We start from the raw sequence: 13,268 nt of genomic DNA on the forward strand, positions 1-13,268 counted from the left end.
CCCCAGCCACGCTTACCTAACGTGCCGTTATCTTGTTGTGCGCGGCAACTGCGAGAATTAAAAACAAACACCGTTTTCCTCCTCGTTTTCGTCACACGCGAGACGTTCAGGCACGTGTGACCTGGCTCAGGCGTATGCCCCACTAATAGTGTGAAACTAATTTAGCAACGATGCCATGGTGAATGCCATGCGTCAAGTCTTGTTGAGAGTGGCTCTAAAAAGTGTAAATTTCATTTTTTCAATACTGAATAAACGAGTGCTAAGAAGAATTGCGACTCATTCCGCAGAACTTACACCGTTGTAACTGCTGCTTTTTCATTTAAACGCTAATTTCTCGGCGGGCGGGCTCGTTTCTTTGAAATCTTCTTTAGCAACATGGCCGCACAAAAGAACAGTTAGCACGCATCACAGATTATTTGTGACCATGGGCTCTAAATTCGTATCTTCGATGCTAAATTGTATAACTCTATTCTCTCGCTAATGTGCGATGTGTTGCATTTATAACGGTTTTTCTCCTGGACAGCTACATAAAACTAAAGGAAATACTTTTGACAGGTCCCTGCGCTTATTAGCATGACGTGTCACCTTGTGGCATGCATATCAGTTTGATTTCTTTATTAGTTCTACTCACATGCAAATTACCGGACTTGCGTGAATTATAGCGTATTTGTGGAAGTCTCTGGAAAAATATTAATCACGTAACGCTTGTGGTCGGGAACGCTGTATAAGCATGTTCATTGTAGGCCGAAATTTAAATATGCAATCATCAATAAATTTGTTTATGTAATCATGGTAATTACTGATAGCTGTGCTGCTTTCGTATTCGAGTAATTCCGCTGAAAGTAATTTTCCAGGGAGGTTTTAAACATCACTTACTATCTGAATGACACGAGATAGTTTTCACATATGGAACATGGTGGCACTACTATGCATGCTTTGTTTTGTTTTTTTCCCTCGAATAAGGCCGATGCCACGAGGAACTTTATTTTGCATTCAGGCGTCATCTTCCGCATTGCCTTTAACAGTGAGAGCTCTCGCATTTTGTCTTTTGCGTATTTGAAACAACATACATTGTATATTTTCTATAACTCAGGGATGAAGTCACTCCCAGGGGTTTTTCTTCGAGGGTTTTCCGTTGCCAGAGGGCCAGTCAGACGGCGCCGACTGCTGTGCAGATGGCAAGAGGCTAGGTAGGGTTTTTAATAGGAATTCCTGCTTCTGTCCTAGTAAAGCAAGAATCTGCTGGCCGATTCCTCCATTGCCACCATTCTGCATTGCCATAGGCATGTCCATGCCTCCGTTCCAGCCGTTCGATGGCCATTTCGCCGGTGCATCGCTCCACTCATCTGAAGGCCACGCAGGAGCCATTGAAGGTGCACTTGGCGCCGGGCTGTGGCTGATGGTCTTCACTATGTACACTTGCTTATCCGCAACCGCATGTCCATTTCCATTGCTCGGACCCGCACCCGAAAAGAATGGAGTCGTGTCCGCCTCGAGAGCCGCGGTGTGGTCCATGCTCGCCGTCTTGACAGCGTAGACCTGCTCGTCATTATTTGATGTCTGCCAGCCGTCGCTACTGGCTGCTGCTTCCCACTCGTTAGAATTAGCACCGTGCCACCCGCTGCCGCTGCTCGCAGCCATTTGCCAACCATTGCCACTTGGTTTCGTCATTGGCCAGCCGGAGTTAAGAAAATCTTGTATGTTACCGGTTGTGTACCCTGCATCTATGACGAGTATGTTCTTGGGCTTGCTCTTGGTCGATGCGCCAGCCATTGCCCAGCCAGCACTGGCACTCGACCTGCTCGATTCAGCAGGCTTTCTGTGTGACCTGCCGTTCGCTTTTCTGACTTCGAATCGCTCTGTCGCCCTGCCCTCGCCGTTTCTGCCGTTATTTTGCGTTGGCCAAGCATTGGCGGAGCCAGAGTATTTCCACCTAGCCTCTGCGGGGGCATTCTGGGACCTGTGGAGAAGACGCGGAAGGTTTCGTCTGGTGGTACTGATCACGTGTTGTGAGCGGTTGCGTACTTGCTGGAAAGCTGTCGCTCCATTGGCGGAGCGAAGCCCCACTTCTGAACGGTTCAGATGCTGCCGGTTGCTGCGGCGAGTCATAACGGGGTGGCCGTCTCAGTACATAGAATCCTTGTGCGTTGCTGCTAGATGCCACCCCGTGTGTTAGAGGCTCTGCAGAGAAAGAAGTTTGTTATACTAGTATAAGCACTGCGTATTGTGCCGTGATGAACAGTTGTGGCTGTACTTTTATATACACCAACATGGTTAAACACAGGGCGTTGGCGGGCTAGTGGGTGTAAATAAATAGTGCGCTTTAGCGCAAAACGACACCACAAGACAGAAGACAGGACAAAATGCTTTAAAAAAAGCCCTCCGCCACCAGAGTTCGAACGTCCGACCTCCTAATCCTTAACCGAGTACTCTACCACTGAGCCATCCCAAAGCGCTTCATCACGTCTTCTGTCTAGTGGCGTCGTTTTGCGCTAAAGAGCACTATAAAAAAGCAACATGGATATGATACCTATGAGGAGGGCCAGATATTTAATAGCATGCCCGTTGTTATAAGCTGAAACTATCGCGGCTTACTATCTGAAGAGTTATTTACTGGATGACTTAACAAGTTGTTTTTCAAGCTACGTGTTATTAAAGGTTAAAAGGCACTTTTCGCAGAGGTAGGAAGTTTTCCAGAAGGTAATAAGCTGTATACCTTGATTATATCATTGAGGTGCATGCAGGGAGCTAGTTACCGGTAATGGGCCACTATACCTTGTAGTAAAAGCTGCAGGCGAACCCTGCTTTGCAAGACCTGCCAACACCTCGTCCTAGAGCAGTTAAAGAAAATTCGTCCCCCTCCAGGAACCCAGCACGGCACGCATAAACAAGATGATGCGCACACTGAGCCGGAACGGGACGCATGCCTGCAGGCTGTGGGCCATCTCGCGCTAGGAGCGGCGCCGAGACTCCCACCTTCTACACAATGTCTTGAAGTCAACCAAGTTTTAAGTTTTTCTTTTAACACTCGACATTTCTTCAAGCAAGCTGCATCTGTCACGGGGCCGAGACAAGAGTCACCATTGCGATGTTTTTCTTCATCTGACCACGCAAACTTTGACCGGCGTCGTTGTTTACTTTTAAAGCTTGCATAAACAGAACGTTCGTGAGATGACCGAGCATTGCAGTCTAGCTTACTTGTCGGCCGTGAAGACGAGCACCACTTGACCACATTTTGCTACAAGCTTGTCGAATGTGTGCATAAGGCGCGAAAGCCGAGTAAGCATATACAAAGTATGTGATTGAAACTCGGACGGCATTCTCTAAGGCATCAGGGGTTTGAAGAGCCTCAGCACACAGGAAACTTCCTGCCTCTCTGTACAGATTGAAAAGTTTGTTATGCTCGACGACCAGGAAATGTACGCATTGTCTACAGAGGCCATCAGCTCTTCAAGAGCTCGCCGGCTGTGCGGCTTCTTGCGAATTCGCGTACGGCTGTCGAGGGGGCTCGTGTAGGGTATCGTGGAATCTTGACGTCGTCGAGCTGACAGGCGAATGCAATAAAGTATGTTGTTGATATATCCAATTTTAACTTTAACAGACCAACCAAAAAAAAAACATAGATAGTTTGCTTTATGATAATTGTTTTCAGCTTGAGCGCATTTCAGTTAATCTTTCTTGCTGGACTACTCCCCAATGCCTACAGCCCTTGACATACTTTGCTCGTAGAAAAATTGTTTTCTTGTGCAGCACTGTTTCCGGAGCCCTCCGTAGTGGAGGGCTCCAGAAATTTCGACCACCTGGGGTTCTTTAACGTGCACCTAAATCTAAGTACACGGGCCTCAAACATTTTCGCCTCCATCGAGCCACAGTTGTCTTGAGGCACCTCCTCGTCGCATAGTCGCCTTCGCAGCCAACTCTGTCCAATTTAATGTTAGACCACACGTTCTGCTTTCCGAACAACTCAAGGCAAACGACTATAATACAAAATATTAGATTTTGTTAAAAAACTATGTTTTGTACTGTTATATTATTCTTCATTGTGTTTTTACCATTTAAATGGAGAAGTATGAAGTTTTGTTTCCCTAAGCATTCAACGTAAACAAGATCGGTCGCTATTCCCAAAATAACATCAAAACAAACACCGCTGATGGACAATATATAAATTAAGGTTTGCTGAACACCGGTCAGTACCTTCAATGAGGAACTTCGTTTTGAAACACGTTTCGGCTTATGTAGCGCCACGTGATTCGGCCGCCCACCGTACTCGGCGCGTATGTCCGGACAATCTCATTAGACTTTTACTTTCGGGGCAATGTGGAGAAGACTTTGCAAATACTATAAAGAAGAACACGAGTGTCCAGCCCACTGCCACATTAGACAGCGGGTGTTACTACTGACGCTTTCGCTTTGCACGACCTTATTGTTCTGGTTCATTCACTTCAATTACCATGTCACCATGGTGCCCTTGTGCGCACTTCTTATCATGGAATATAAAAAGCAGCTTTAATTAACTCATTTGCATTCATATTGCTTGAAGCATGGAATAGAGACCGGCAGCAGGATCTACCAACGCTCGCGTCTCGGTCCAAACTAAGAAATATTTATAGTGCCTACTTTTATGGATTTGCTAATTCTACGAGCATTCAAACAAAATTTTAAACAAACTCTGCACATTTGGCGGTATTCCCACCATGTGGTGTGCCATATCCGATGAACTACAGGATGCTTTCAGTGCAGCCTAAATATTTCTGAAAATCGGTCGTACATAAATACGCAAAAGAAAGATTACCACTAAGTAATAGTGAAAACCAAATCTAGCCTCAGTTTGATAGCTCAGTCATTATGCGAAAATTTTCCTGGTCTATGGGGATAAAACGCTGCACTAATGCCTTTCCTTGGCAGTTGCTCTATCTGCTGAACTAACCAGTTGGATATCTAGTGACATTGTAAGGCCGCAGTAATCGACCATTTCAAGAGCAGGCGAAGACAACGTGGGAAGTTAGGGCCCGTATTCAATGCATCCTTGAAGCAGCGCCAAAAGACGTAGACTAAGAAGGTACAAACACACCTTCTTTGTCTACGTCTTTTAGCGCTGCTTCAAGGACGCTTTCGTACCAACTAGCCCAACTTTCTATCTTGTTGACCGTGTTCAATCATTTGTAGCAAAAAAATTGGAGGACGCTTGAGCTTCGTCTCTAGAGTAGAACGCGATAGCGTAATCGGGCCCCGTTCGCATCGCCTTCTCAATCGGTAGCCTTGCTTCGCTTCTTGGTGGACACGTCAACCATGCCGTAAGTAAACGAATGACTGTGCGACTAACATTGCCCGTTTTGGAACTATCCTAGAATTCCTACAGCAAGCACAGTTGCGAAGTGTCCACTACGCCATTATACTTCCTTTTGCGAATCAGCGAAGTAGCCACTACGCGTCCGTAAGGCAACACGCGAACCTACTCAGCTCCTCACTTTGTTGATGCTTTTGCTGCTGACGATGATGAATTATGTCGGAGCTTTTTGTAATGGACGGGCCTTTAAACCCCTCACTCGTTGTGAAATTCACAAGTCTTGACACCTGGCACGGTTCTACGCTTCTGCCACGAAACATAACATGCGTTAAAAACACTCCTCCAGATTACATGACATTCGTATACGGGTGTTTTGTATGTGGTAGAGCACCTGCCTGACACGCAGAAGGCTCTGGGTTCGATTCACGCTCGAACCGAAGTTTTTATTATTTATTTGCATCTATCTCAAATTTTCGCTCACGGACAACGCTTATTTTCCGCCCACAACCAAAGTCGCCGACAACGACGCCGACGGCGGTATTTCTGCGAAACGAGCTCTTTAACGCTATCGCGTTAAAATATTCCAGCAATTATTGATGATCGACAGATCATTAGCGAAGGCCGCCGGCGAGTGATGAAGAGCGCTTACGAAAGAAAATCTTTCTGGATTTGGCCCGAGTTCCGCGAAAACCCGTTAGATGAAAAGAAATTTCAGTATGCGGTAAAATGTCATCCATCCGAAGATAGGTAGCACGAAATTAAAACTTTTTCTTTCAAGTAAAAGGATTACAAGTGGCACAAAATTAGCCGGCAACATATCACTATGGCTTTGCTCAAACGATGCGTTACTACCTGTTATAAGGTATTATAAAACAGTAAAGAGCTTATTCAAATTCGTGAATTCGTGATGATGTCTTGATCGTGGTATTGATACATAATCGAGAAAAGGACATTATCTGAATTTTAATAACAGTACGGGCTACTGTTATGCATCAAAAGGTCAGCTAGGCTCGCAAAGATACTTGCTCTCATCCGCAATTTCTAGGGACCTTTCAACCTTGTTGATTGCGAAGAAAATACGCAGTTTTTTTTTTTGTAAGTCTTCCCGGCGAGTCCGGGGGGCCATCAACAAAGGTCCTTCCTCGTACGTAGAGCATAGGTTAGAATTTGCGCTTTCATTAAAGTGCCCCGTTGCACTTTCGTTAACCAATGCTACAAGCCATGCTCACAGCGGTGGGCGTGGAAAGATAAAATAACTGGCCGAACAGAGCCATTCCATAGAGAACACACGAAGGCAGCATGGCTCCGCTAGTGTCGCACAAAACAAGAATAGACATTCGCCTCGTGTCGGCCGCTCCGCTCGGGTTACGAAAGGCGGCCGCTCGCCCACGACACAGTATCCATTGTGCACTTTCTGGTTCGACCTGCGGCTTGCGGCAGGCCCGCGTCGTATTTCAACACTTCCTCGATTTGCATCCTGCTCCACTTACACGGCAGCGTCGGACAAGCATCTTACGTGAGCGCTGTTGACCTGGACAGCATGCGAAACAATTACAATTACGCCCTTAATTGCTAAGGCAGCACTGCGTGCTCTATTCATGTCTCGCTGCCCTCGGTCGCGAGGTGGAGAGGGGCGGTGTTGCGTGGCGCTAGCGGAACCCCCCGACCGCCGAACGAAAAGGAAGAGAACAACGGAGCAGCCGCCGCCATGGTGGCCGCCGCTATCGGACGCCTCTCAGGTGCTCGCCGTACTTACTTTTGTTTAGTTTTTTTTCCCCCCACTTGTATCATATTGCCTGGAAGAGTGAGATGGTAGCACCACGGCACCAACGCTTAGCAGCATGCGCTGGCGCTTCTCGCAACGCTTAATTTAGAGCCATTGTTTGTAAGAAGGTCAAATTAGAGTACCCACCTACGCCAGCCTTACATAACTTTTTAATCGTTCCCAGTCGGTAAAAGCACTTGTGTAACATATTATGCTGCCGGTACGACATTGGATACTCTATCAGTTCTGAATGTGATAGCGTTATATCATTCATATGCAATAGCTTCCGTGTATAGACGCAAACTTTCGCTTCTAGTTTTGTCTTGCACGATCCGAATGTGATTTTATAACTAAAATCTCAATAATCTCCCCTGGGCTTTGCATAAGAATGCCTTTGACGTAAATTGAGAGTGCTATAATTGCATATTAAATCAGCTCTCCTCTCCGCGCTGAGCACAAAATTATGCAAATCAGACTGCGATGGACTTCTTTTCTCCTTGTTCCCTTTCGTGTGAGGTTGTAGCGTTCGCCTGTGCATTTTCAAAAGAACAGAGTGGTTCACCCTATTGATAGAAACAGGATTCCCAAGTCGAATGATGCTGTCTCACCCGAGATTTTTCCGCACTGCGTTGGTTTTTTTTTTTTTTTTTTTTTTTTTGCTGCTGTCGTTTTTTCTACGGTTCCGGATGCACTCCGGAATTGCGGCTCACCACTAGATGCTTGCTCTCGAAAAGCGCTGTTTAAATAAATGGTAATCACTTCCTGGGTCGGCAGCTAAAACGTCTAGTACGTCTTTCTATGGCTTAGTTTCCTGTTTCCTGGCATAATCCGGCTGCGAGACGGCTACAACTGCAGCTGTCAGCCTCTCGTGTTCATAAACTAAAAATAAAGAAACTGGTAGCGTTCGAGTGGCAAATATAGTGTCAGCCGGCTGCCGACGGCTCGCCAGGCAGCCACGATCAGTGTGAGTCTTCGGCTGACCTGTCATTGGCCATCTGTCAGTTTGGCCGGCCCGGGACTCCAGAAGACTGGTCGCCAGCAGAAGCAGGACGACCTGAAAGAAGAGGCGCATCATGTCAATATATCGAGCCGTCCGTCAGTCCGGACAGTTTTTTTGATCAGGCGAGCTGCAATAAGCAGCCAGCTTTGAATCACCGCATTATTATGCACGCAGTAGTCGACAGTGCATGTGTGTACAAACTACGAGCTTTTTCGCTGACCGAGGAAACTGATCCCAGGCGTTGTTCTAACGCAAGAGCGAGAAAACCTTCCTTTGTAAGAGCATCTCATGTGCACTGACCGGTGATTTGGTTTATATTAGCGCAGATAATATTTAGTCGGCACAACCGACAAACGTGCTACGCATGAGCGGGTATGCAAAACGGCGCGAAGGTGCCATATTGGGTTCAGATCTCAAATAAGGTTATCGTTGAAGGTCTATATTGATGGTGGTGCTTGTTCTGCAGATCATGGAGAAACAGTGCGTAACATCGGTTGTAACTGCAAAATGCCGGAGTAGAGGGTGATTTGTATAGTCCCATTTGCTATTTAAACCTAATTTAAACTAACATAATTATAACGCTATATACCTCACTATTTCCCCTGCATTGCGGAGGACTTGCGCATGGGGAAGGAACTCGGGAATAATAGGCGCCACCACGGTCATTACGCGTGTGTAGTCAGTATTCTTCTGTCATAATAGCAGGCCTGAGACTCTTGTCAGAGAAAAAAAAAATCCGGCAGATCTCACGCACTGTGGGAATCAATGTAATGAGAAGCAGCCAGCAAGGAGCCGCATACATCGCCTTATTTATCTTTAAGGCAAATTAAGTCATCGATGTCATGACATGTAGTTGACTATCACATGTTTGTCATGCATGCATGCATGTACAATCTGGTATGTACCATGCAAATGTAACGTAAATTATGGAATCACAATGCATGACCTGTCATTTATGTTCGTCATTCACTCATGCCATGCCAAATCAATTTTGGTATATATCCAGGTAACAAAACGGCCGAAAGTGCACCAGGAGCGTAACATGTAAATCGTGCCGTACAAGACATACATGTCATGATCTGCATGTTAGGACCTGCCATTTATCTTCGTCATACAGTCACGTCACGCATTACCAATTTTGGTGTGTGTCAAGCTAGCGAAACGGCCGCGAGCGCACCATGGCCGTCGCATGTAAATCACGTACCTGACATGCACGTCATGACTTTCATGTTAGCACCTGCCATTTATGTTCGGCATATCCTCATGTCACACCATAGCGAATTCGGCATACCTTAAGCTAGCGAAGCGGCCGCTAGCACACTATGAACGTGGCATGTAAATCCGCACATGACATCCAGTTCATATTTCATGTTACCTTCTTTCATTTATATTAGTCATACAGAAATTTCTCGCCATACGAATTTGGTATATATCCATTTAATTAAATGGTCGCGAGCACCTCGAGACCATGTCATATAAATCATGCCGTATGACAAGCATATCATGATTTGCACGTTAGAGCCTGTCCCTCATGTTCACCATGCACTGCTGTCATGCTATATCAATTTTGTTATATATCAAGTTACCGAAACGGTAGCAAGAGCACCAAGACCATGGCATGTAACTCATGCCGTTAATGACGTGCCTGTCATGATTTTCATCTTTTACTGGTAATTTGTGACTCATACGGTCATGTAATTCCATATGATTTTGGTATACATCCCATCAACGAAACGGCCACGAGAGCACAAAGTCCTAGGCTGATAGATAGATAGATAGATAGATAGATAGATAGATAGATAGATAGAGATATAGAGATAGATAGATAGATAGATAGATAGATAGATAGATAGATAGATAGATAGATAGATAGATAGATAGATAGATAGATAGATGATAGATAGATACGCTGAAAGTCGCAGAAGCTCGCCAAGAAATGCTTCGCATTTAATGTCCGTGAATGAGCAGAATTTATGAGCTTTTGAATATATGTATGGGAAGTAAGTAACTGTAAGTAAAGTAGATGAAGCTTGCTTGCTAAAGTAATACATCCTCGGCAACCGCCATTTTACATCATCATCATCATCATCAGCCTGTCTACGCCCACTGCAGGGCAAAGGCCTCTCCCATGTTCCGCCAATCAACCCGGTCTTGTGCTTTCTGCTGCCACGTAATACCTGCAAACTTCTTAATCTCATCTACCCACCTAATTTTCTGTCTCCCCCTCACGCGTTTGCCATCTCTTGGAATCCAGTCAGTTACCCTTAATGACCACGTTATCCTGCCGACGTGCTACGTGCCCGGCCCATACATTTCTTCTTGATTTCAACTATGATGTCCTTAACCCCCGTTTGTTCCCTGACCCACTCTGCTCTCTTCCTGTCTCTTAAGGTTACACCTATCATTTTCCTTTCCATCGCTCGCTGCGTCGTCCTCATTTAAGTTGAACCCTCTTTGTAAGTCTCCAGGTTTCTGCTCCGTAGGTAAGTACCGGTAAGATGCAGCTGTTACATACCTCCTCTTGAGGGATAGTGGTAGATTACCATTCATGATTTGATAATGCTTGCCGAATGAGCCCCACCCATCCTTATTCTCTAGTTATTTCACTCTCATGGTTCGGCTCCGCGGTTACTACCTGTCCTAAGTAGACGTACTCCTTTACAACTTCCAGCGTCTCCCCACCTATCGCAAAGCGCTGTTCTCTGCCAAGATTGTTCCACATTACTTTAGTTTTATGCATTAATTTTCAGACCTACTCTTCTACTTTCCGTATTCAGTTCAGTAATCATGAGCTGCAATTCGTTCTCCGCGTACTCATCAATGCAATGTCATCAGCGAATCGTAGGTTACTGAGAACTCTCCATCAACTCTTATCCCTAACTCTTCCCAATCTAGGCCCTGAAAACCTCCTGTAAACACGCGTGAATAACACTGGAGAGATCGTGTCTCCCTGCCGTACGCCCTTCTTTATTGGATTCTGTCGCTTTCTTTATGGGACTATAGTGGCTGTGGATCCGCTGTAGATTTTAACCATTTTACGTCATTGGTTCTTAATACGAAAAATTTTTCCTACTTTTTTACTTTTTTTGTTTCGTATCTCGCTCTAACATGCATACTTTTAGGAGCCGGGTGCGGTGCGGTTCCCACGCTTCTATCTTGACCACATCCGGATCCTCATACTTTGTAAGTGCTGCGTTTTCACACTCGGTTTGCGTGAAGCGATAGAGAGCTCGAAGGACGGTTCGCTGTCGGCAGTTGCCGCGTTTCTATAATCCAGCGTTTTCTTGAGTTACGCCAGGTCGGGTGCTAAAGAGTTTAGCGGCTAGCCTTGTCTTCGTGTAAATTCTATTTTGTTGATATCGCATTCTTACTTGGTTGCAGCGAAACTTTGACTTTTTGTGGATATAAAATGTAGATCTATAATTAAGCCTATCTAATCCTGGTGGAGCAAACCTAGACTCACCTGATTTGACGCGAACACTTATTCAAGTGATAAGGCAATCAAAGATCACCGCTTCCCAAATCTGGGCGCATCACATGATGTATGTGATTATTATAGACCGGATTTTAGGCAAATGCCTATTTTGTTCACTGCGCTCCTATCGCGCCATTTTCATATATGACATGAATTAGAGGTTTAGAAGGCTTTAAGTGTTTTATAGTGCCTATAAATGCCTATTTTTTGTCGTTCGTGCCTAAGTGATTACAATGCCTATAAATGCCTATTTTCAATATTGGCGCTTATATGAACGCTTTTTAGTCTCAGTTTCGCTCCCGGTGCTGTTTGAAGACCGTTATTGATGTTCCGGCGTAAGATTGACTGTTGGGAATTATGAGGTTCAACCTATCTCTAGTTCAACCAGCAAAAAACCGCTACAGCAGTGAAGCGGACACGCCGGCGAGCATTCGCCGCCGCGCTGACATGGCTCGAGCGGTTGGCGAATGCGAAACCGCGGCGAGACGTCATCGGAAAGCATATTGAAGAGCGAAAAAACAAAGAAAAATATGACGTGTACGCAGCTTTTGGTTTTGTTTGCAAAGTATTTTTAAGGTGTTCACTGCAGTAGCGTAGCCATAAATCGTTTTGAGGGTGAGGGGGGGCAGCCATACATTTTATATGTTCGTGCATCGTTGTGTATGTGTCGTGTATATACACACACGCTCTGCAGGACAGGGGAGGGCGAACCGTGCGGGACCAAAGCAGGCTATGTCCAACGTTGGCGCCTTTGTCCCATCTTGAAGCAATAACATTTTGTTTTCCTGTCGTAGATAGAGGTCGCGCACGTGTTCGTTTGAAATTATCTGCATTTATGTGAAAACTTATGTGTGCCATATTTACGATTTTGGAAGCCTAAAACATTGTTTTCCCTGCCTATTTTGGCGCCTAAAACGAGCTTTTCTAGTGCCTAAAAATCCGCCTCTAGTATTATACAGACGTAGATAGATTTATGGGCCACCCGCGTAGCTCAGTGGTACCAGCTGCAGACCCACAAGATGCAGTTTCGATCCCGGCCGCTTTAGTCGCTTTAGCAGCAGGAATGGAGGGAAAAGGGTAAAGAATGACATAGTCTTATATAGTATATTTAGCAAGGGATGACAAAAGGAGGTTAGCATGAGGAGGACTGATGTCAGAGTGAGGAGGAGAAAAGAAGGGAGAAAGGAGGAGGTGAGATTGTATACCATACTACAACTTGTAGTATAGCAGAGCAAGGAGCGAGAGGATTTTATTGCACTTGGACTTTATATGACATGTCACAGCGACGGCGACGGCGACTGCAGATTTTGCTTGGAGTGTCCTTATGATTACAATCGCCACGCAGAAATTTACGCGCCCTCTTTCTGGCTAACCTAAAAATTTACTTGCCTTCCATCACCCTCACACCCTCGCTGAAAAAGCTACCATCCCGCTGTTACCTTCTTTTTGTTACAATTGTAAGACAAATCATTTACTCGTCCAGTCAGCTTAGCAATAACAATTCCGACCGCGTCAGTCCTATACTTGAAGTGTGTAACATGCATCGCTTATAAAAAAAGGAAGGCAGCTTCGAACTAGTGGTGGCAAGCCTGGCTGGGCGGCCTTCCTAGTTTGTCTTCATTTTTTTTCTTTGTCTTCTCTCTCTGTGTTCCTTGCATCTCTTTTTTTTGTATCTATTTTTATACTCCTTTCTTTCCCTCTCCATTTCCCTCTCTATGTCTTTATTTCTCTTTCTTCCCTC

General features: G+C 45.4%; 1 protein-coding gene across 1 annotated transcript in view; it reads right to left on the bottom strand.

Moving 5' to 3' along the window:
* Positions 1-1,101: 1,101 nt before the first annotated feature.
* LOC119377202 (uncharacterized) overlaps positions 1,102-13,268 on the bottom strand; it is a 28,037-nt gene continuing 15,870 nt past the window's right edge. Inside the window, exons 2-4 of the mRNA XM_049411554.1 lie at positions 8,034-8,106; positions 1,961-2,181; positions 1,102-1,929 (exon numbers count right to left, since the gene is read on the bottom strand). Coding sequence (XP_049267511.1) covers positions 1,102-1,929; positions 1,961-2,181; positions 8,034-8,106 — 1,122 coding nt within the window. The remainder of the gene's footprint in view (positions 1,930-1,960; positions 2,182-8,033; positions 8,107-13,268) is intronic.

Source organism: Rhipicephalus sanguineus, unplaced genomic scaffold (genome assembly GCF_013339695.2).
Source record: "Rhipicephalus sanguineus isolate Rsan-2018 unplaced genomic scaffold, BIME_Rsan_1.4 Seq400, whole genome shotgun sequence".
Classification (NCBI taxonomy): Eukaryota; Metazoa; Arthropoda; class Arachnida; order Ixodida; family Ixodidae; genus Rhipicephalus; species Rhipicephalus sanguineus.